Source organism: Opisthorchis viverrini (assembly GCF_000715545.1).
Source record: "Opisthorchis viverrini unplaced genomic scaffold opera_v5_1, whole genome shotgun sequence".
In the NCBI taxonomy this organism is placed as follows: Eukaryota; Metazoa; Platyhelminthes; class Trematoda; order Opisthorchiida; family Opisthorchiidae; genus Opisthorchis; species Opisthorchis viverrini.
Genome location: NW_008751657.1, coordinates 5,764,525 through 5,787,384, shown reverse-complemented (window position 1 = coordinate 5,787,384; position 22,860 = coordinate 5,764,525). Strand labels below are relative to the sequence as shown.

General features: G+C 44.8%; 1 protein-coding gene across 1 annotated transcript in view; it reads left to right on the top strand.

Moving 5' to 3' along the window:
• Window positions 1–6,560: 6,560 nt before the first annotated feature.
• T265_00091 (hypothetical protein) overlaps window positions 6,561–22,860 on the top strand; it is a gene marked incomplete at both ends in the record, with an annotated part of 45,902 nt that continues 29,602 nt past the window's right edge. The window contains 5 exons of the mRNA XM_009163748.1: window positions 6,561–6,840; window positions 9,775–10,208; window positions 11,009–11,149; window positions 19,192–19,490; window positions 21,914–22,167. Coding sequence (XP_009162012.1) covers window positions 9,985–10,208; window positions 11,009–11,149; window positions 19,192–19,490; window positions 21,914–22,167 — 918 coding nt within the window. The remainder of the gene's footprint in view (window positions 6,841–9,774; window positions 10,209–11,008; window positions 11,150–19,191; window positions 19,491–21,913; window positions 22,168–22,860) is intronic.

The window sequence follows — 22,860 nt, the reverse complement described above, 5'->3', positions numbered from 1 at the left end:
GGGCTGGGATACTGCCAGGGCGCCCACACCTAGACAGGAGGACGATTAGGGTCCTCAACCAAAGCCTTTGGCTCAAAAGCCTAACCGCCAGACAGCGGTGCTCGGCTGGAAATGCAAGCATATTACCATTTTTTTGCGGAACACGTCGCCATACATGTTCCAACTCCAACCTGGAGGGCCAGTACACTGTGTTCGTCAAACCTCTACCCGTAGACCAACCTGGTATGAGAGACTCTGTGAGCATCGTGCGGACACTCCCCAGTATAGCTCAATGAGTCGCCGAGGTACACAAACCGCCACACCACGGTAAGGTTCTCTCTCTTCGTGACGGAGTCCTACTCCAGTGCCTAGTGTGGGAAAAGAACGCCGACAAAGAACACAACGGCAACAAGCGAGTGCGAATGCAGAAGTAAGGTCCAGTCTCTTCGTGACGGAGTCCTACTCCAGTGCCTAGTGTGGGAAAAGAACGCCGACAAAGAACACAACGGCAACAAGCGAGTGCGCGCGAATGCAGAATTTACGACGGCCCAGCGCTATTTAAAGAGACTTGGCATTTATCCAGGATATTTGATCAGTGTTTAGTGAACATCGATTAACATCAACCGTGCTTTTATGAAATACGTGAACACTTATTATACTCGGTCGTGCTTCCGTGGAATGTCTGAACACTCATCGGCTTTTGCTGAATTGATTGAGTTACTGACTGGCCTGGATGCTTTCCGGCTTCCCTTTTGATATTTTGGTGGAGCGTCAGGATCCCAGTAGACTCCGGGAATTATTTTTTCAGGAATCTGATTTTCCCGCAGAAACAATCAGTGATCAAAGTGGCGCGACCATCAGGAATAAAAAAGGATACCTCAACCGCTGGACTGAGCATTTTGAGTAAAAATTATTATGGCCATCCAATACTCTCATTTGGATCCTGTACATGCAGTAGAACCGTGGACGGTGAACGTGGAACCCCATACAGCAACGGTTTATGGTTGCGTCTCTTCTCCGGAGCGCCACTCAGCTCCTGGTTCGGATAACCCCCCGAAGGTGGAGGTGAGGTTCTCGGTCAGCCTAACACGTCATAACGAGACCCTCGCCGTCACTTCTCCGTCGTTCGTGAGACACTGACTTGACAACAGCAAGCGGGATTCCGGCCTTTCAGGGGTTGCCTAGACCAAATGCTCACACTCCGTCAGGCGCTAGAACAACGCCACAGGTAAAAACTACCCACAACTCTAGTATTCCTGGATTTCCAAGGCGCTTTCGACTCGGTTGCCGGTATGTCCTTGACACGCTTGCCCACCAAGGAATTCCCCGGAAGTTCGTGAGCATAAGCTCTTTGTATTCTCACACCTACGGACGTGTGAGTGTCCTGCATACGTTCAGCTGTAGCACTCTTTCGGTGCCTAACTGCCATGTCACCCGAAGGTTGCACGAGGGCTGGGATACTGCCAGGTTGCCCAAGGCTAGACAGGGGAAGTCGAGAGGCAGAGGTCGGTTTGAACCACGGACCTTCCGGTCAGTAAATTCGCGCTCTAACCACTTGGCCCATCTCGCCTCCCGTGAGAGTGTACGGAGAGCTCTCCAAAAGCTTCCGTACACAAAGCGGTGTCCGTCACGGACGCCCACTTTATTCCCATTTGACTTCGTGATCGGTGAAATCGTAAGACAAACACTGAAGGTCTCTCAAAACCCCGTGCGTTCAAATACCCTGTGACCAAAACCTTGTCGATCTAGAGTATGCAGACGACATCATTATCGTCTTCGAAATGGAGAAGGTACAGGTGTTTTTGGATGAACTGACCAAAGTCACCCCGTCCTTTGGAATGCACTTTGCACCCATAGAGTGTAAGGTCATGCTCCTGGACATTCAGCCACTGAACATGCCAATTACAATCTAGGGAGAGGCACTGGAGCGTTCTGCGTACCTTGGAAGTTGTATTAGTTCTGACTGTAAGGTAACGGATGAGATCAATGCACAAATTTGCAAGGCTCGGGGCTCGTTTAGTAATTTGAGACATCTATGGCATCAAAGCAGAATATCCCTGAATCCCAAGAGACGTGTGTTTCAGGCTGCAGTACGGGCTGTCTTGTTGTATGGCTGTGAGATTTGGCCTGTTCGAGCAGCGGAACTGAAACGTCTTCAGGTTTTTTAGCACCATTGTCTCAACCATGGCTTGTGTGGGTTGGTGTCGGTGAATTTGCAACGAAGCAATCAGAAAGCGAGTTTTCGGTTGTGCAACGGGTTGTGTCTGTCCAGCACCGGAAACTGCGCTGCTTAGGCCATGTATTACTAATGCCTAAGAGAGTTGGTCAATCCTTGACCTGGCAGAGGAGTATGAAGGATATTACGAAACATATGGGTGGAGACCGCGTGATCCTCACGGTCGCTGGTTGGAGGCGCTGCATGGTGTGGATGCCAACCGCTGTCAACCGATGATGTACATGTGCACTCCTGATACATGCTATGATGTACCTTTTGACTCCATAAGTGCCGTAAATTGGCTACAACAACTCTGGCTCTTGAGATTCGTGCATTGACTTCTGTCACACTACCGTCAGGGTAACCGTATCAGACACAATTGCTTGAGTTTGGGAGCTCCCCATGCACTCTCACGCGCACATAAGTATATGATTGTAAATAACGAATTACATTTATGACCTTTTGAGACATACCATGTTGCACAACCGTGTTTAGAAGGACTGACCGGTTGGCAGAATCCAGCATACTTTTAAAGTCAAGGTACATCAGAAGTATAGGGTACATATAGCCCACTGTTACTCTCACACTCGAAGGCACGAGAAGATGTGGTCCACGCAGCTCGTTCTTGGTTGGAGTCCTGCTTTGTATTTTGGGGTCCCGTCTCCACGCGCCTTCGTCATACGGCATGAAGTAGACTCCATTCGAACCGCGAGTCTGTTTATTCCCCCAGATTGTCACACGTGGACACCACTATCGACTGCACGCTGTTGGTATGGTTGATCTCTTTCATCCAAGTACTGGGTGAGTACTTCAACTTCATTCTAAATAGAGTGGACATGAATTCGTGAGGACCAGCAGTTCGGTGTCGCCTGAGGGAGAAAAGACATTTGCATATTTCGGAAGCCGTGGGGATGGCCAAGTTCATTATTTGGGGCTCTGCTGTGGCTCAGGAATCGGAGGAGTAGCTGGTGACCAGTTGAAGTGTTGAAAGTGTTCAACCTGACAACAGACGTTTTTTAGAAATGAGTGAACCATGTTATCTTTTTTTCGCCCACCAGAGGCCTGTCCGGGCCGATCGCGCTTACCGTTTGGAGTAATTTACACAGTTTCTTGCTTTTTATCGTTTCTTCCGCTTTCTGGACCCGCCAAGTTTCTCGATCTGCGCATTTTTCTGCTAGTCATTTGAGTTGTATTGTACTCTTGATCAAGAGGACTACATGTTCGGTCTAGCAGTTTTAAAGTGTCCTTCGAGATCTAATACTTACATTTAGTTTGCTCTGTTCGACAGCCAGCAGTATCTTGCAGGGTTCGATAAGAGTAACTGCAGGAGGCATTCGCTGTTGTTTGGGATTTAGATTCTAGTTCAAGATGACACGCAACTGATCTCGAATGAAGTTAAGTTTACTGGTAAAAGAGCACTCGAACAGTCGTGAAATTGTTTTTGAAAGTGTCAGAGCTGCAGCCTGTTGGAGCGTAGGTAGATGCAATAAACAGACAGTGATCTTCGGGGCGTTTACGGGCTGTTCTCACAGACGTTGCCAAATGAACCGCACACAAGCAATAAACGAACATTCGATTAAGCAGGAACACTTCAGCTTGATGATATAAAATAATACCAACTCCGACAGAACCAGCTGTGGTGAATTCTGCATCGCCGCAACCAGAAGTGAGAAGTAACCGATGGCTAGGTCAGCTCAACAACTGTACATGGGTCCTGAATAATCGTTTCAGAGTGTCAGCACACATCAACTGAAAGCGATTTGGGCTTATATGCAAGAGCAGTCTGTTTTCCAGCTTGTTTCAGAGGGAGAGCTTTAAAAGCTATCAGAACTGTGTCGGTGTCTTGAGGATGATTTCGAAGTATCTATGGCCTTGGTAGTCGAGTGAACGTAGATGTTGCATCTAACAGCAATGAGCGGTAAGCGGATCTGTTAGTCCTGAAGAATGGATCCACAGGGATGCTGGCCGCAACGGAGTATGAAATTGGAAAACGAATGTGATGGATAAATAAACGAGACTCCCTCGTGAATCGTTTTCAGTCCTCGTACATGAACCATACAGCACGTTAAAGGACCCGGTTGATGTGCCACGCGACAGTCGATGTTGAACGAAATTAGGTAACCGTTCGATTCTTCGTCAAGTCCGTACCTAAGAAACCTCTTATTTTTCTTTCATCAGACGATCGACCTCCTTGAGAACGCTATGCCAATCCACATCTGCTCTCTTCAATTCAGTGACGTCTTTTACTCTGTCGACCATGGAATTCTCAAAGTTAGGCTATTTTTCAAAATAGATCCTCTTACGTTCTAATGGAAAGATGGCTTCTTAAGCACTGGGAACTTCCAGATGATTGTTGTTCAAGATGCATTTCAAAAGGCAGAGTTGAGCGACGGGGTCTCCTAAGGTTCTGTCCCTGGTCCCTTGTTATAGGTTTAGGTCGACAACGTTATGCTAAGGTGAACTTCCATTGAGTCATTTTCGCTGACGATGTTGTGATATTGAGCAGCCTTTAAGCCATTGATTTGGCATACTGGGCGAAAACCGGATTCTTCCATCCTGCACTGCTGGTTGGTATAAGGGGGTCTAGCTCACTCACGATATCTCGGAGCGTACCCCTTAGCCAACGCCATCTTTACGTGGAGGTCGGGCCTGAGGATTGCAGTGGCTCACATGGTTCAACCCTGCCAGTAGGGCCCAGTAGGAACATGAACTAGTAGACCACATACTATTAGTAAACGTAATATGAAGTAGTCTTGGGGTAAAGTTGTACTGTCGTTCTGCAGGAGTGTGAAGGCCGTACGGTGCTTCCTCCTGGCGGCCAGCGTGTTTCTACTTAAGGAAACAACGGTGCCAGCAGCCTGTGTGGTAAGAAAGATTAAAAGGGCTCACCGTTGGACTACATGCCATTCAATACGGAGGGGAAATGGAAAACCCAAGAAATCGTAGCATTATTCTTGGGTAGTATTTCTCTTGAACAGCTTATAGTTTCTGCACATAACCGGAAGGTCTGCCATTTCAAACTTGCATGTAAATCAATGCATTTTTCGGAATCGGTTTGGTAGCTGTCACATCATCTGCTTCTACCAGATTGTTCCTTTCGCCCTGAGCTTGTCACTGTTTTATCGCCACACATATGAGTGCTTAATAGGAAATTTACTAATCGAAATACACAACAGAATTATTCACTTGTCACTCCCTGTTGACCCTCTCTAACTAGCAGTTGAAAATCTCCAGCAACACAGACTCCTTCAATCAATTAGAAAATGTTAATGACCGATTGGGTCGTCATCGTTTCAGATGGGTTTGGTTAATAAATTTACCGATTGTTTATCAAGCCTCCTCGAAACATAGGCTCCTGTTTTCACGTCTCTTGAGCTTCAGTTAGTTTTACTTGTGTATTGCCGTCAGTGATGATAGTGGTTGCTTCTTAACGGAAATGCGTTCGAATAGTGTATTTGCAAGCTGTTTCATAGTACGAGCGATAGGATTTTGTTTCGAGTCCTGAAATTCTGCAGAAACCTAAGGAGACCAAACCTGGAGGGATTATTCTTGGGTAGTTTTTCTATGAGGAGGCAACCTTAGTTTGAACCTGTTTTGCGGTGGAAACACAAATTTCCCTAATCTAGTTGCTTTTGACACCCTCGAGCATTGATGGCTGTTAGTGGTATTTTGACTCGGTGAATACAGTCTGCATGTTAACACACTAAATGCAGTCCTTGATAATGTGAATCCCACCCCGCTCGTGGTTTATATAATTGGAACCAACGGTTGACTATAAAGTATACCGCTTGCCCGTGAATTACATCAATCCCTGTTTCGCCCTGAATGCTGTAAGTCATCCTGACGGATCGGTTTTCAATGTGTCGATTCTCTATGATTGTAATACCTTCATTAGTGACCACCAATGAGTTTGAACCTCACCGCAGTACTGACAGCATGATTCGTTTTTTCCCATCTAGTCGTTCTCCACAAATTCCTTTTGTGAAACGGCTGTGCTTCTCGTGTGATCCACTACTACGATTCACTGCTTAAACACAAGCACTGGAACTCAGCTGTATCTTGATGATACCACCTCTGTTGATGACGAAACGTTTGGAAAAAACATTGACAAGCTCAGGGAGTAACTCAGCCATCATATTGACCAATGTTGACCATCATTAAATTGATTGGGAGGATTTGTCGTTTACAAGACAGTCGCTTCAGAGTAGAGCGTTCTTTTTCTGGTTCAACGTAATTGATGTTCGGCTCGGGTGATCAGGTCTCCCACGATTAGCAACTCCTTTTGAATTTCAGTTATTGTGTGCGTCCACTCACATATTTTTCTGCTTTGCAGTAGTGTAACTTGATGTTTCAATGCCTTTTTTCCAGATGATATACTGAGATGCGATATCTGCTAAGGAGATGTTTCGTGTTTTCGAGAATAATAATTCCACTGAGCGTCGCTCAGTTCACAACGGTGTCCTCATAACTCATGACGATCTATCTGACAGTTGTGGGTTCATCACGTGGTTTCATTTTATTGACCTTTACATTTAGATAGTCTTTCACGTAAAGTACCATCGTTGTATGTGAAACCACTTGCGCCGGATAAGCCAATCGATCTTCCTCAGTCAGGAGTGTCACATGATGATCGCCGTCTTCCACTGGTATGTACGGGTTCTTCCATGCTGTTTCCATTTTCCTCAGAATCGCCCAGTTGTTTCTGTCTGATTCTTTTTCCTTTGTATCAGTTTATTAGAATTTTTTTGAGCACTTATCCTCCACGTTACTTCTATTGACTTTATGAAGTTTGTTGTCGTGGTCCACGGATAAGTAACGTAGCACTCACTGTGGGATTTGAATTGTGTTCTGCCAACATACTTATCTTTGCGCACAAGACCATGCTCAGTTGTCGTAAAAATACTTGATACGTTAACTTTTGACTGCTCTTATATGGATGATGAGTTGCTATGCATTCGGCCCGTCTGTTTTTGTTAGAGACATAGTCAGATTCCGAATACCGAGCCTCACAATTGCTTTCTTATTGGGAACCCATCAGATGGGAGCAGAGAATTTGGACGCTAAACGCTGGTTAGGAGTTTAGGGTCCTCACCACCCGTCAGCTGACCAGTTTCCACAGTTTCGGGTTTCAGTTAGACGTGTGCGAAAAAAACCGGCTACACTCAAGCTCATGGCTGCTCCAGAACCGGTAGCTATTCATATAAAACCTGACGGCCCACTAGTGACTAGGCGATCGTCTGATCGAGTAAGCAGTCTGTTCAGAACCAGTTCTACCATGTTTTCTCCAATGTCTTAGCCACCCATCAACCCAGCGTCGCCATATCCGATAGGTTAGTTAACTCAATCAAAAGGTTTGAAACAGCAGCATTGGAAAGTCTACTATGGGGATGCGAACTGTTCATAAAGCCGGACTGGGTTCATGGTCGCATGACCAGAGTACTAAACCTTTTGCTGGGTGCACAATCTTGCAAGTATAAGCCGTGTGATAGATGACGTTCACTTAGCCATAGAGGATAAACCACAATTAACTAACTACTTGGTGATTTTATCTGACACACAGCTTGATGAGCCGTTCGGATGGTACTACCGTCCGCTCTCGAGGAAGAACAACAGCCAATCTAGGTAGAAGTTAAGTTGAGTGAGTGAATGGCAGCTAAACCGACTAAATGGTTTCTTCCGATTTTTATAAGTTCTGAGGTACGTGTGCCACAGGCTTGTTTGTTTCACCTTGTTTTAGCTTCACGAATTCGCTCGATCACTGGGTTGCCTAAATACCAATATATGCACATAACTGTTTGACTTGAGTCTCTTTCCCGAAAACCATTCATGACTTGTTTCTCACGCGTATGCAGCTGCGAAACGACTTGTAAGAATGACGTTTACTAACCGTTCTGTAGTATCTTTCCGATTTTGATTCAGTTATGTTCAAGCTACGTGACGGTGCCATGGAACCCTAGGTTACGCGTAACAGTTGTCGCCTACCCTCTGAATGGCGCCTTGTTTATGCACACAACGGTCATTCTTACTCCAGGGGCGCATTTCATTCCATTCCACACTTTTCAGCACATTGTGCTTTGTGTTCATTGATCCAGATATGGGACTAGCTTGCTTGCTTGCTATTTTCTATGACCGCATTCCACCAGATCCTGTCATCGCTCTTGGCATCGAATATTCACAAGGGGTTCACTGGATCCGTGGAATTTGTGTAGCCGCGCTTGTGACTTCGATTTTTGCGACCACTTGTACTGTGTCCACAGCTGTGGACGCACCTCAATTTCAAAGTGGCATTATGTAGTCTTCCTTATTGGTGCCCTATTGGTATCATCTGCTTGTTTCCGTGTAGGTTTGGCACCTATCGCACATGTAGTTTAGATGATATCGGAGTGAGGCGAATGTAGTCTAGGAACAACCTCTTGTATTTCCAAAATGACCAGAATGTGTTCCGTAGTTATCTGAAACGAATCCAAATAGTCGCAAGTTTGTTGTTTCATTGTCTGAGGCAGCACTAACGGAGTGTCTTCTCATCCCAGCATCTTAGTTTTCTTCGTGGGCGATTTATCTATCATCCTACGGATACCGCTGGAAAGATTATCCAGCTGTTTCCGTCCTCTAGCCCTTTTCAATGAGAGGCAGCAATTGCAGTCCGGTAGGAAAAGACGCCCTGTTTTTTCAAAGTTGAAATTGCCGTTTGGGTGATAGCTGAAACACAAATGTACAATATCGTTCTGGTCACTAACGGGTCTTCATCGTACGTTCCACACTTCTATCTGGTTTTGCACACTTTATTCTTCGCCCTTCTTGAGATTTGCACATTCAAAGGTTTGAATCAGTCTACCAGCTTGATGCAAAACAGTTCCAGAAAAGAGACTGTCAACTATCGGCTCGTGTCATCATCCATGATTGCTGAGGAAAGGCCTGCGATTCGTTCAAGTTTCTGCAAAACAGACCTCAAAAGGATGGTAATGGTTCTATTGTTCGACCACATTTAACGGTCGACAAAGACATACGGATATGAGCTGGGTTACCACACTGACTAATAGGCTGATATAAGTCAGCCAGTTTCCCTAGTTAGGTCGGGATATTTTCCCATAAATCTATTGGGGTCGGGAGGTGTTTCCTCATCGTAATCGAATTCTGAAGGACCGAAGGTGTTCTCTTAGTAAGTGGCATTGTTCACTTGGGGATTTCTTACGAGGAACGAGTGCTTTATTATGGAGGCGCTCTCATGTATCCCCTCATCCTGTTTTCCAAAATCAGTCAACACTAACTGTTTTTGATGTGGTCCCGGATGGTAAATCATCGACAGGCGGTTAGAAGATGCCCTTGTCACAGGATAGCCTTCACCTGTTTGATAGTTGGCTGGTAGTTCTAGGCCAGTGATCTACATTGAGATATTATCTTGAGAGTGAAGCCACCATCTGAGTAACCGTTAAGTATTTATGTATCTGTGAAGGGATATTTTAGTCGTACCACAAAAATGCTTAATCTTGAGGGGGTGCACTGTATCTCAAGTAACTGCGTTACCTTGCTTGCTGTTCATCATGATTCTCAGGTAAATATTTATTTGTTTTTTATCGAAGCCGGAGAAGAATGCCAAAATATCTCTTGGGTCGTTGCCTCCAGCCGTTCCAACACGAGCACAAACTCCAGTCAGTTTGGAAAAGAGGTCTGGCCGAACATTCACTACTGAGTTTGACTCCCACCGGAATGGGACTCTGTGTCCTTCTCTTGCGAAAATCAACAGGAGTTCGTTTCAGCGAAACACATCTGCCCGTCGGTCTTTGAGTGGCATGGCTTCGTCAGCCCCATGGTTAGACTCAAACGAATTGTCAGAAATCTCTCCCACTCATCTCTCACCGCATCACCCGTCAGTTGAATTACAGTCGTGTACATTAAACAGTGGATCACAATCGAACTTGGATTTCTCCCCTCTGCTTCAGATACGAGTCGTTCAGCTTCCAAGTTTGGATGATCTTGGATTCGCACTTGACTCATATTCCGATCCGAATTCAGGGTGAGTTCCTGTCCGCTACAGCAGTAAACCCAATTAACTTATGGGTTAATGACTCGGTTTGTTCAGCAACTCTTCCTGTTGCATCTGACTCATTGTTATAGAAGCTTAGATGTCTCCAGTATTTTCCATCATTACAAAAGGAAAACTTTAAAAATGTTCATTTCCACCCGGGGAATCTCGGACGGTACTTACAACCGACATCCTTCAGGTTAGATCAGAGGAGGTTGTATTCCTCTAATAAGAGGGATGGTGACGCCCATTTTTGGGACGTATTTGTAGGGTAATATTGACCCAAGTTCTGCGGAGTTGATTTCCTTTACGACTCAGCTTCCTTGACTGAGCTGTATGTGGTTGATCTTGGGATCTTGTCCACGTACACACGTCCACTTACGCGTTTGGTCATTAACCTGGTAATACTACTTACCGAATAGGACTCATCCAACTTTACTGAACTTGAAGTACTGTGGGTTCATTCATATATCTCCGTACAAAGAGAATTAGGGAACAATTCGTCTACGCCTAACCCGAAATAATGTGTCTTATCGCGTCAACAAACACATCCATATGCACTATCATTTTGTATATTTATTCACTTTCCAGAAAGGCCCTTCCTGGCTAGACCACCCTTTGTCACGAGTAGATGCTATCCCAGGGTAGCTTCTGTGGTGTGTGACTGTTTCTCAGTGTGTGGAAACGATGTTGTATTTCGAAATTTTCTGTCTGATAAAGATACTGCGATGATGACGTCATGGTGAACTCCGGCTCCTTTAAATTATCTGCTTCCTTTCACCACAACACAGTCATTTTGTGGGGCTTCGACTATGCGACCGCTTCCGAAGTCGCCAATTCTACTTCGAATCTCGGGAGAACTGTCCTTTTCGGGTGGGCGATATTATTGTCACTATCAATCAGCACAAACTGGCCAACATGCATGAATCTCAGTAAGCACGTTTGATCTGGTTTCTGTATGGCTTGTGTATGTACCTATGTACACATTCACCGCGACTGATTCTCGTGGTTATTCCTTTATGGTTCATGGACATCTCCAGGCTTTCTTGTTCTGTGTAAGGTTTTCTAACAATTAGCGAATCTATGTTAAGTATATCTGTCTACTCTGTGGATCATGATCCAGGTTGATTGTCTTTTCATTTCGGCTAGAACTAGTCGAAAGTAACATCTATCTTTGCGCCAGTCCATGTCGGTGAGCTCCTATTTTGCACACAATACTGCAGGTCTCTGTTGAAGAAACACCAGTTAACAGTACCTCTGTACCACCACAGTTTGCGAATCGATGGACGACGATGAGCACGGCCCACCTGCAATGTCGTTGCGGTGTTCCACCTTAATGCACACGCTGCTTCAACTTAGCGCGGGCATTTTCACGAAGGTTGTAGACTTTGGATGCAAATGGCAACACATATCTACGTTGTCATCAGTCTTAACGGCAGTGAATGCTGACCCCTGACCCTTCAACTGATGTGCTTTGAAGCGACCTGTTATAGATAACTAAACTCCGTCGAAAGGCATGAATGGAAGTGGTATGATTGTACCAGATTGGGGAATCATGCGAGAATACGTAAATTGCCCTCGAAACAGCGAAGATACATCGGGTCGTCAACTGGTGATTTATTGAAAAAAATGCGTTTTTGACATGTTCGCTTTGTTCAGATGTGGCCAGCTTCCCAGGAAGTAGCCAAAGTACGCGCGTTTTGTGGAATTCTGAATACCGGCTTCAGACGAACTAGTGACCGGGTCTTCCACAACTACTCTGGAAGAGACGCCAGTTGAACCTTACTCTATGCCATCATAGATTCGAGTGCTACTGGCGATTTGGGCTCGGTTTGGCGTGCTTTTAGAACGCAGGTCGCGACTAAGCGCTCTTGTCCATTTCGCTGAGACAGCCTTAAATGGGCATCTACCTGGGGACAGATATTCACTGTTGCTCGTGTATGTGGTTTCATATTACCATTTTCAACCTCCATTTGATTTGGTTGCATGCTCTTGCTGAATACCGTCACATGCAGATCAGCGTCCGAGCACACTTCTCGCTCGTCCTGAGGAATGTCCCACCTATAGGCAGACACTAACTTCTTGTTTGTATTTTGCCAAGCGAAAAAATCGTAATCGTTCAGCTGTAGTCCCCTTTCGGTGCCTAGCTACCGTGCCACACGAGGAAGGCACGAGGGATGAGATACTGCCAGGTCGCCCAAGCCTAGACAGGGGAGGTCGAGAGGCGAAGGTCGGGTTCAAACCGCGGACTTTCCGGTCAGTAAATTCGCGCTCTAACTACTTGGGCCATCTCGTCCCATCTTGCCAAGCAAAATCAAATAGGTAATATCCACACCTTTTGTTCTATTGAACTGAGTGGAAGGGAGATTGTTCTGACGCACTTTAAATGCGACACATTTGAGAGCTGGTTTCTGTTACATGTGCAACAGCTGGTGTTTATGATAGGCATCCGGCAACTACGGCCGTCTGCTAGTGCATGATCTGGAGGAATTCCACACTATGGTACCATGAATTTGTGAAAAGATTGCTTCTGACATCGATACACACCATTGCGTGTCTGAATTGTGCAATAGACACATTAGTAGGACATGTCGTTTACCTTCTTCTAAACTTAGTAGTCTGTATGTGTACTATTACTGCGTTCCCATTGGCGAAGGCAACTAAGGTCGTAATTCTGGATAGTAAACGAATTCTGGATCAAAATGGCACAGCACAAGCCGACCTGCTACGTTTTGTGGACAACGTATATGGTGAGCTGTTTGTTACTGCTCAGTGCGACTCATCAGCTCAGTGGGGTCGTTGATCTCTTAGTGAACTATGACTGTCTTGGATTGGCCCATTCACAAGTCAGGTCTTCAGTCTTATGAGTATAATCACCGTACATTATTCTGCCACAGTGGAAAATAGAGCAGGTTAGAAAACCATGGGGAAAGCATGTCAACGAGGTATACCGCTCTAACAAAGCACAAACAGTCGTGTACATATCCTGATAAGTGAGCTACACAACCCTCAGAAAAACAGAACCGCATAGTTTTATCGCATCCACTTTCATATTTTTTACTTTTATAGGTTTTCAACTATCTGTTGTAGAGTGACCTCAAACGCTTTTGCGTGATCGCTTTTCTATCATTGGCTTACTTGTGATCAGACTTGTTCTGGCAAATTTAAACAAATTACAAACATACAACTTCTTGTTGTATGCATACGAGCTAGCACCCTATATATTTACAGTATAAAAAGCTACAATAATAACTAGTCTGTTTTGGGATGAAAAGACACAATACGCACACTACGACAACCATCCATTCATAAGATTTTTTCAGGTTTTTCTTCATTCCATGAAAGCGAGAACGTGATAGGATAATCCGTTCGACTGCTGATGTCTAGTTCCTGCTACCATTTATCTATCACAGTCAATGTATTCAGCATACTGGTGATACCAACTTGCTTGCTTTAGAGTGTGGACCGTAATAACCGTTAATTTTCTCGGAGTGTTTGGTTGAATTATACTTTGAGGTGAATGAGACTGCCCATGTTGTCCAACGCACGTATATCCATGGTAAGTCGCTGACTACAGTAGATGGGAAAGAAAGGATGATAAATGAGGTAGCAGGGAGCGAAGTGTCGGAAATAAGGTATTTTCACCAACTCATTCGACTCTTTGAAATTAATGAAAAGAACCGATGAAACTATTCTTCGGAGGGGGGGGGTCAGTACAATGACTGTTCCCGTGCCAAGCTTTGTGTTGCAAAACCTGACGGGTTGGTTGCAGAGGCTAGAGCTAAACTATACGTGCTTTTCGGCCGTCGGCCTGGAGAGCCAAGGGACTGTCCTTGCTAGTTCTATTTATTCCACGCAGTTGTACCCAGTCCTCATTGGCGAACACCTATTTCTGCTATGGCTCACCAGTCCAGTCTATAATTGGCTTCCAAAAATCGATCGTTCAGCTGTAGCAGCTTTTCGGTGCCTAACTGCCATGCCACCCGAAGGAAGCACGAGGGCTGGGATACTGCCAGGTTACCCAAGCCTAGACAGGAGAAGTCGAGTGGCGGAAGTCGGGTTCGAACCGCGGACCTTCCGGTCAGTAAATTCGCGCTCTAACCACTTGGGCCATCTCGCCCCAACTTTGAGGTAAATAGCTACTGTAAGTACTGTTCCATCGACTACTATTGGTTGACGTTTGGATGTGCTGGAAGGTGAGTGCCATTGACTAGGGTAAGACTTAGTACAAGAACGGTCGTCGTGACTTTACTCGAACGCAAGCCGTCCTATATCGGTCCGATAACAATGGAGCGGTGTTAACGTTTGGAAAGCTGTCACATGGATTGCCTCTCGTAGTTCACTGAATCTTACAAGTGTGTAAGTCGTCACACTGTGCTGCGTCGCCATCTGTTTGTGGCTCTTCAAGACAGTTGTCTGTTTATTGGATTGCGTGCTATCGTTTGGTTGTCTCATGTCACCGAAATTCTCTTGTTCCAAGTGCCAACCACTTGGATCACTCAGTCTACCTGCGTCATAATTTAGACATGCGACGGGGCCTGTACATTATGTTGCTTACGAATATATGAGCAAGCAATGGATATCCCCTCTCGATTCACTCATTCGTTCTAGTTTCGTTTCCACAACTAAAGTTACACCCCTCCCCCATTATATACTACAAATGACCCTTCTAGCTAGATGTGCGTTTCAGTGAACCGCCATGGGTCGTGGAATAAACACTATGTCTACTTATGGTATCCTAATCCGAAGTAGGTTTACGACCACCCACCGTGTTTTTTCCGCTAAGTCTGACTTTTGGTGTGTTTGTACAGTGTAAAACGTGACCCCTAGGTACGAACGCGAAAATAGAGTTGTTGTGTCAGTTTTTGAAGTTTCACTCTTGATACGAGTGAATGAAAACTCTAACCGGACGTTTTGTAATACGTATAGTACGCGTTAATTCGTCGAAAGCTCTCCTGATGTGTACACTGTCCTTTTATTTTAGCTGAGACGGTTTTCTACAATAGAGACAATACGACCGATTCTTTGCCCTAGATTTTATTTGGTATTTCGAATCGCTGTGACGCTATTCTACAGTATGTCAGCCTACATTCCTTGTTCCTGTCAACACGATAAGATTCAGATGATTACCTGTAGGTTCTACCTGTACTCGGAGTTGTTTCCCCTTCTGTTGTGCACTTTGTACGTTCAGCTTTCGAATTCCGTTATTTCGATCCTTACCCAACCGTTTCTCAAACCGTTTGTCACAGCTTCGGTCCGAACATATTGACATCTTTCTTGTGTGCCTGACACGCGGGTTCATGGGCTTTACTTGCTACACCAACTTCACATAAATCAGACTGGCATTTCATCCTCTTGTTGCTATTCTCTCCTTTCTGGCACGAGGGTGGTTTTGTGCTTTGAATCGAAGGTTTGTTTGAGTAACAGCAATGTTTTTACCACAATCAATCGTCGCTCGAACATCACGCATTCGCATTCATGCATCTCACGTGACCTGTGCGCGTGGGTCGCAGAACTGCGTGGTTGGTGTTTTGTGTAAATCATGGATAGTATGTATCACGCCCTTAACGAGGTGGTCTTGCACTCTTCAAACGCTAGGCAAACGAAGTTAGATGTATGTCAGCAGCTTGCTTACAATTTTGATGGCTATCTTATTCACGCTTCCCTTCAGTCCTTGGTACTCTTCTTATGTGTACTTCATTACGTCTTCTTACATAAACAGACAGAACGCTGACTTTTGGTTCAGTGTAAATGAAACTATCCGGTTGTGTAGCTGGTGAGTGGCGCCATGCTAATCAGACTGATCTGTGTTTACACGTATAGAATCTTGACCTTATAGATTTATTGGCATCTGCGAATGGAGTATATCTATCGATGATGGTGTTGCTGGTGCGACCTTCAACGCTGCCACTCTGGTCATATTTGAAGCAAATAAATAGTTAAATAAGGGCTTGTTGACAGTTGATAAGATTGAGCAAATTTAGAATGTCAAAAATATCAATGTTAGATTATGTGTCAGCACTTCGGTCTTACGATTGCACGCAGAGGAGTTACCCTAAAGCGAGTGCACTTGCAGAGTCGGCGGGTTTAAAAGGATGTTGTAAATGACTCAGGAGGAAGGAAAATCAATCGATACCGGTGGGAAGGGAATAAGAATGCTCAGTACAATAATGTGAAATGATAAAAGCAGAAACCTCTGAAACAACATGAGTTACCGTAACACTTTTAATGAATCAACATCAAACTATAGACTCGAAATAAGAAGCAAGGATAGATTATGTCAATGTAGTTGCCGCTGTAGCTATGAATAAAAACCACCGTTGGGTATGCGGTTTGACAAAGTTTCTTGGTATTCGACGGTCTTACGCAGCATGATCCAATTCCATTTTGACACCAGTTCCTGGGTTAGATTCTTTGGTTGCATCTTTGTTCCAATCGTGTATCTAGATTAACACAATGGTAAATAATGGTTTGCGACTAAGGTAACTCTGTAGGTGAGTTTTTGTTAGCACGCATTTTCTTCGAGTTACAGGTCGACTAGTCAGCGCTATTTGTTCAAACCGTTCCGCGTAGGCGGCTTTTAATGAGGGTTGGCGTTGTACCATAAGCTAGTGACTAGTTTCTTCAGTTAAGACTATGTTGTTGGGATCAGATTATTCACGAATGGACCACAGTGGATTAAAATGCGTTTAGGAAACTGAACATCCCGTTCTGTTTTGCCAGATACTGGGGCCTAAACTTCATATAAAAATACTGTCCAGTCACAAAAGTACCAGCTGGCTGGTGGTCAAAATCACATCTACGGACACAAGCCTATCGCCGTCTCTACGGACTGATCAGCAATCTGAAGACCATATCCCTTATCTTTGGCTCATCTGCTTAATTGTCTTCTTAATACAGTGACTGGCTCATCACCTCATCCGTGCAAACTGGTTTCATAAGCAAGCGATGGATATTGGACAATGAAATTCCCCGGTTTTTACAGCAGCTGGTACTATGCTGTTGAGGGGACACGAGAAAATGGTTGATCTGCAAGAAGCATGTTTTCTTGCGTTTCAGTGGTGATTTGCGTTCTCCTTTCCCGTTGAGAAAAGGATGCCCGTCTCATCATTGAGTAGCTTTTAATCTTTGTTTGGAAGTCGTCTTTGTAGGTATTTCCAATTTATCTCAATATGGGGGCAAGATGGCTCAATGGTTAGACCGGAGGGTCCTGGTTAGACCCCAACGTTGGTATCTCGACTTCTTCTGTCTAGGCTTGGGCAACTTGGCAGTGCTCCAGCCCTGGCGCTTTTTTCGGGTAAAATGGCAGCTAGGTACCGAAAGTGTGTTACAGCTGAACGAGTATACTAATTTTTATTATCCCACTTTGGAACGTCCTGGGGAATTGAAAACGGCCCTTATACAGGGTTGTCCTTATGTTGGAGGAATTAGTAATAATATCATCGTATTATCAGCAAGCAATAAGTAGACATCTTTAGTATGTGTCAATTGAACATTAAGACATCGCTTGCACTACACACTCAACGTCACAAACGGGAGGCTCATTCGAGACTCACGATATGACGTTCTCAGTTTGCAGCTGAGTGTTGAACGCTGCTTCGCTTTTCGGCTTACTCTGATAGGTCTTTGCAACCTCTTCTACAGGATAGAGTTCTCTCTAAATATCTGCATCTTGAATGAATTACTACTCACTGGTTTCTTCCAGCAGTAAAATATCGGTATCATTCCTGGAGTTAGTAGTGATGGTTCCTCCGCAACCCCAACTCAGCGTTAAACTAACAATTAAGTGTCAAAGTGACGGTTAGACCATAATCTTCAATGCTCGGCCTTGTCCTAACTATTATCCTCATTACCAATGGACATAAATACGGCAATTTGAGCTAACGGCTAATCGTTAAACTGCTTATAAGCGAATAACTAAACATAACTCACACTCAAGAATGCGCATTCTTGGAAGAAATCCCTTTTGAATTTAGGTATAGTTTTTCTGGTCTGCTCGCTTTCGCCCCTCGGATAGGTTATCTTCTTCTGAAGTAATCGAACATGCACTGTCTATTACGGCTTAATATGTATTAGAGGAAATTCGCACAGACAAAGTTCACTTGATAACCTATAAAACGATGTGTCACTCCGCCGGGTTTCATCTTTGTACGGATTCCAGCTAGTTGCGGCTGGGGAATTACCTTCACTTTCCGAATACCCATGAATCTGCATGTCTGGCACTATCAATCTGGCTGATTACGGGATTTATTTGGAGGAAGCGGTTGATTTGCATCAGCATACACACATTCACCTCCTCGGAAAAGTGCGTTTTTCCCTAGTAGTGTTTCGTTTGTGTCCTCAACGGAATATTAGCTGTCGCGCAGGTGAAACTCTTCTCAGTGGCGAACCGAATCAATTTCATAAGTCTGCCACCCATTGCAACTGGTGCTTATCACCTGCGTATTGTCTACCGCACACAAAGATTGGCCAACGCGGCAGAATATCCTTGCGTTGTATTCATCCATCCTACAGCAGATCCAAGTTATGGGTAACCAACTTGGCCGGGAACCATCACCCCAATTACAACTGCATAACAGAAACCTGAACTTTTGCATTCAGCGCAGTTTTGTAGACCTGTCAAAATCGACTTAAACTGTATGCATAAAAACCTCCGAGGCAGATGCTTGAACTGCCTTATGCCGATCGTCTGATTTCGATCGAATGTTAGGTTTCTAGTCATCACGTTTAGTGACATCCATGTTTGGGCGAGGACCAATAGCCTTTAGTAGTGTGGCTGAGGAAATTTATACCGAAGATTTTTGGTACAACTATGTTGGACGTTTCGCTGTGTTGTCTTGGACATTCTGTAAGGTGATCTGGCTTACCAGGAAACCGATTGCTTGTACCAACTGAGAGTCGAATTGGTTGACGTGAAATTTTCGTAAACGTGGTGTGTTATTCCTTCTGTTCTTGTTTTTGCTATTCCATTCAGAGCCATTCGTTATGTATACAACGCATTTCGGGATGCGCGACAATATACTGTCGAGTTTGGCGTGTTCCGTCCACCAAACCATTTCGAAGATTCTCCTGATCCTGCGGTTAGAAAAATCTATGAACCCTCTACCCTCCCAGTCCGTTCTTCACACTCAAAACGGTCGTCTGCCGTGTTCCTTCCATCCGCATCCGTCGCGGAGTCTGCCATGGAGCGACACCAACCACGTCGCAAACCGTCTTCCTCCATACCTACCCATTCTCCGTACATTCTCGACGTACATGGTGGTCGTACTGAATGTAAGTACTATCGGTGACTAGTGGGTTTTGTCACATTCCTAATTGTCAGCTGGTGTTCTATCTCGAAGTGCGTTCCCAGTCACATGCAATATAGGTAGACCACTCTGAACGGAACGATAAATATTCTTTTGCTTCAGCATGGACAGAGAGGAGCGAGACCAATTAAGGCTCGATGCGATCAGTTAATGTATCCCGAAAGTGTGAAATCTGCAAGGAAGAACTCAACGAAGAAAATTTGAACAGTTGAATTCACGTAAATATTCAGTCAGTTTACTCCGTCCGATATGTGGGTTTGTTCCGATGGTGTCCTATTTCCCCTTTCAAAGGTTTCACTTCCCGGTATAAAGTTATGGGATTTATCTCAAGCAAAGACTCTCAAAAACTTTCGTGAGCTAGAGATTCAACTGGGATTAAGTTGAGTCTCCCAAATGAGCGTGCAAATGAGTGTGTTTAGCAAATAGCTTGTCGCTAAGCCCCATTGGCTCGATCTCGCAATTGCTGTGTAAATAGTAACATGCAGTTCCTGCGGCAGCTACGATCTTTTTGTCTGCTTAACGGCGGATAAAGCGCTCTGATGGCGCTCGTGTTTAAGATCACATGTGACATTTTTATGGTACTATTTAAGACGTCACTTAGGCCCTATGTTTTCAAACGTTTGCAGTTTGTTTCCCAATGATGTGTAATGAAGATCCCCCCTGAGAGCGCGATGATCGTTGGCATACGATACTAGGCCAGGGTCTGTCCCGAGTCCATATGCCCAGGACAGTCTCATATACTTTCCCGACTTGTTCTTTTTGAGAATGTTGTGTGCATGGTCACCACTCCTATTTGTGCACATAAGCCGAGTATTCCAACCAACTGAATGACTACACATATTCAACAGAACGACCACCATCTTCACTCTTTTTGGGTGTTCTGTTTTGCAACTGCTTACAGATGCCAGCAGAAACGGCATATCCGTTTGTAGTCTTTGTTTTCTCAGCTGGCGTGTACCACTGTGTAAACAGCACACATGCGTACACGGACATCGATTGCACTCACACAAAACAGTTGCATAAGTTTGGACGGTACATGCACGTGCGAAATATGTGTTCTGTGTTCTCTTACATGAACAACCTCCGCACGCGTCGCTTTTACCGCTGTCTGTAACCTCAAGATACGATTAACATGCATCCACCACTCAGGTACACCGCCGCTGTCGTGGTCTGAGTGTAGTCGTGTGAATGTTCTGTTCTTTATACCGATGGATCAGTTTACGGGATGTGTCTGTGGAGTGTGAGGCGGTGCGTGTGTGAGTGCGCACAATGCTGCGACGCATATCTACCTGGAACATCTGATTCTGTTGAGCACAGAACCACATAATCCACGGTCCGTAGTTGTCTGTTTCTCCGTCCAGTTAGGTTTGGCTGAGAGCGTTTGGAAAAGTGGGCATAGTCGTCCATCGGAGACTCGATTTCGGTCTAACTGATGCTCATGGTGGTGTATGCGTAGCAGCAGCGATGTATGCCAGAGAGCATCAGTGTTGAGCACTGGTGTTTTGCTTTCGATGGTGATGGTAATGATATGAATAGCAGTAGTGTTCCTCCTTACCTTGCCGTACGTGGTCCAGGATTCAGCTATTTGTGCAATATTTTCAGTAGTTGGCAACAGTTCTGTGTTCATACTGCGCATACACAGTGAATTGCATCAAAAGTTAACTACCCATGACACTGGGAACGGTAACTCTTTGACGAAACAATGTTTCCAAGTTAGGGACGAACTTCGCTCCGGACGCCTAGCTCTCCATGAGATTACAGATGGAGCAAACGGTAGATTGTTCAGTCTGCGCATCGTGTTTTTTTTTCCACAGGAAATGATGGTTTGTTATCTGAATTGTACAGTTATCGCCCTCTGGAGTGATTATTCATCAGAAGACACCACTTTATTTGTCCACTCCCGGAGAAGATAAATATTGATAATTTGCTCTCTGAGGAATGGCATTGGTGTCATATTCATAAATTTTTCATAAGGACTCGTCTGCTACAATGCAAACAATCTGGATGTTCAGCGTCGACGGCTGTTCCGAGAAGGTTATATGTGAGCCTGGTCTCGAACTTCTTGACTATCACCATAACTCTTCTGTTTAGGTTATCATTTTCATTCTTCGCCTCAAATATTAGTTTTCCTCTTCCATGAACGTGGATATATGAAGCATGAAGCGGGACTAGCAGTTTCTCGTTATTTCTCTCCAACTATCATTTTTGCCGAAGCTTTTCACAATGAGCAATCATGCACCGCTGGTAGAGGTGGGGGAGAGGAGGGACCATCAAAACAAGACGATAACGTATCTAGTTTAGGCTGTTCTTGTTACTAGTATTAGACCACCAATCGTACACACTCGGATATAATTACTGGGCAACGTCATACCTTCATATCCGCTTCAGTGAGCCACAAGTCTACGGAGTCCGTCGGCCAATCTTCCAATTCCCAACCAAGGACGCTATCCATAAGTAGTCCGGTGCTTCCTAAACCAGAGATCAATTTCACTAAAGACAATGACTTCACAGTGCACCGGCAATTGTCTCGTTCCATAGCCGATCAGGACCAAGTCTCTGGCATACCAAATCTCCAAGGCGCAACATCTGCGGAAACTGGTACTGCGGACTCTTTTGAGTCACATCAGAGGACTTTCAGTGGGGTAGGTTTCTAGCTCACCGTTGATCTCCAACCCAACTTATTCATGCTGTGGACTTTTGTCTGCCCTGATTACTATCTTGTGTCAATTCACTCCTGCTCTGTTGTCTTGTATCTGAAGCTAGACATCCCGATTCGGTATACGAATTATTCGTTTGCGTGTTTCTCTGTTATCAAGACTGGCTGTTCTCACAGAAATCAAAGAACCGCGCTGGACTCGCAGATTGCACTCATAGACCGCCATTACCTTCAGTGGGGTGTGGTAGTAGTATTAACCTCGCTTTCAGGCTATATGGCGAGGATTGGGCGTAGTTAGATGAGCATGTAAGACTGTTAGCTTCAGTTTACGCTGCATGAACAGAATAAAGTAGAATAAAGTGGAAAACTATGGGTGCTTCAGATTTATACAGTCCCCTTCATCAAGTCCATTCTCCCGGATCTCTTTCCAATCCCCATTTACTTCTCCTAATCGATTCATTGTGTCGTACTACATTATACGCTTGACCTGCAACCGAGCGGCGACTCATACTTTAAATATCAAAATAAGCTTGGGCAGATGCGACTGTATGTGTGGATTTCTGTTCAGTACGCATCGATTCCCCTCTGCCTTACACAATTCATTTAAAAGCGGTCGCTGGAACCTTAATACAAGGCGGAGTCTGACCAAATGACTTAAGTCCGACATATATATATATAT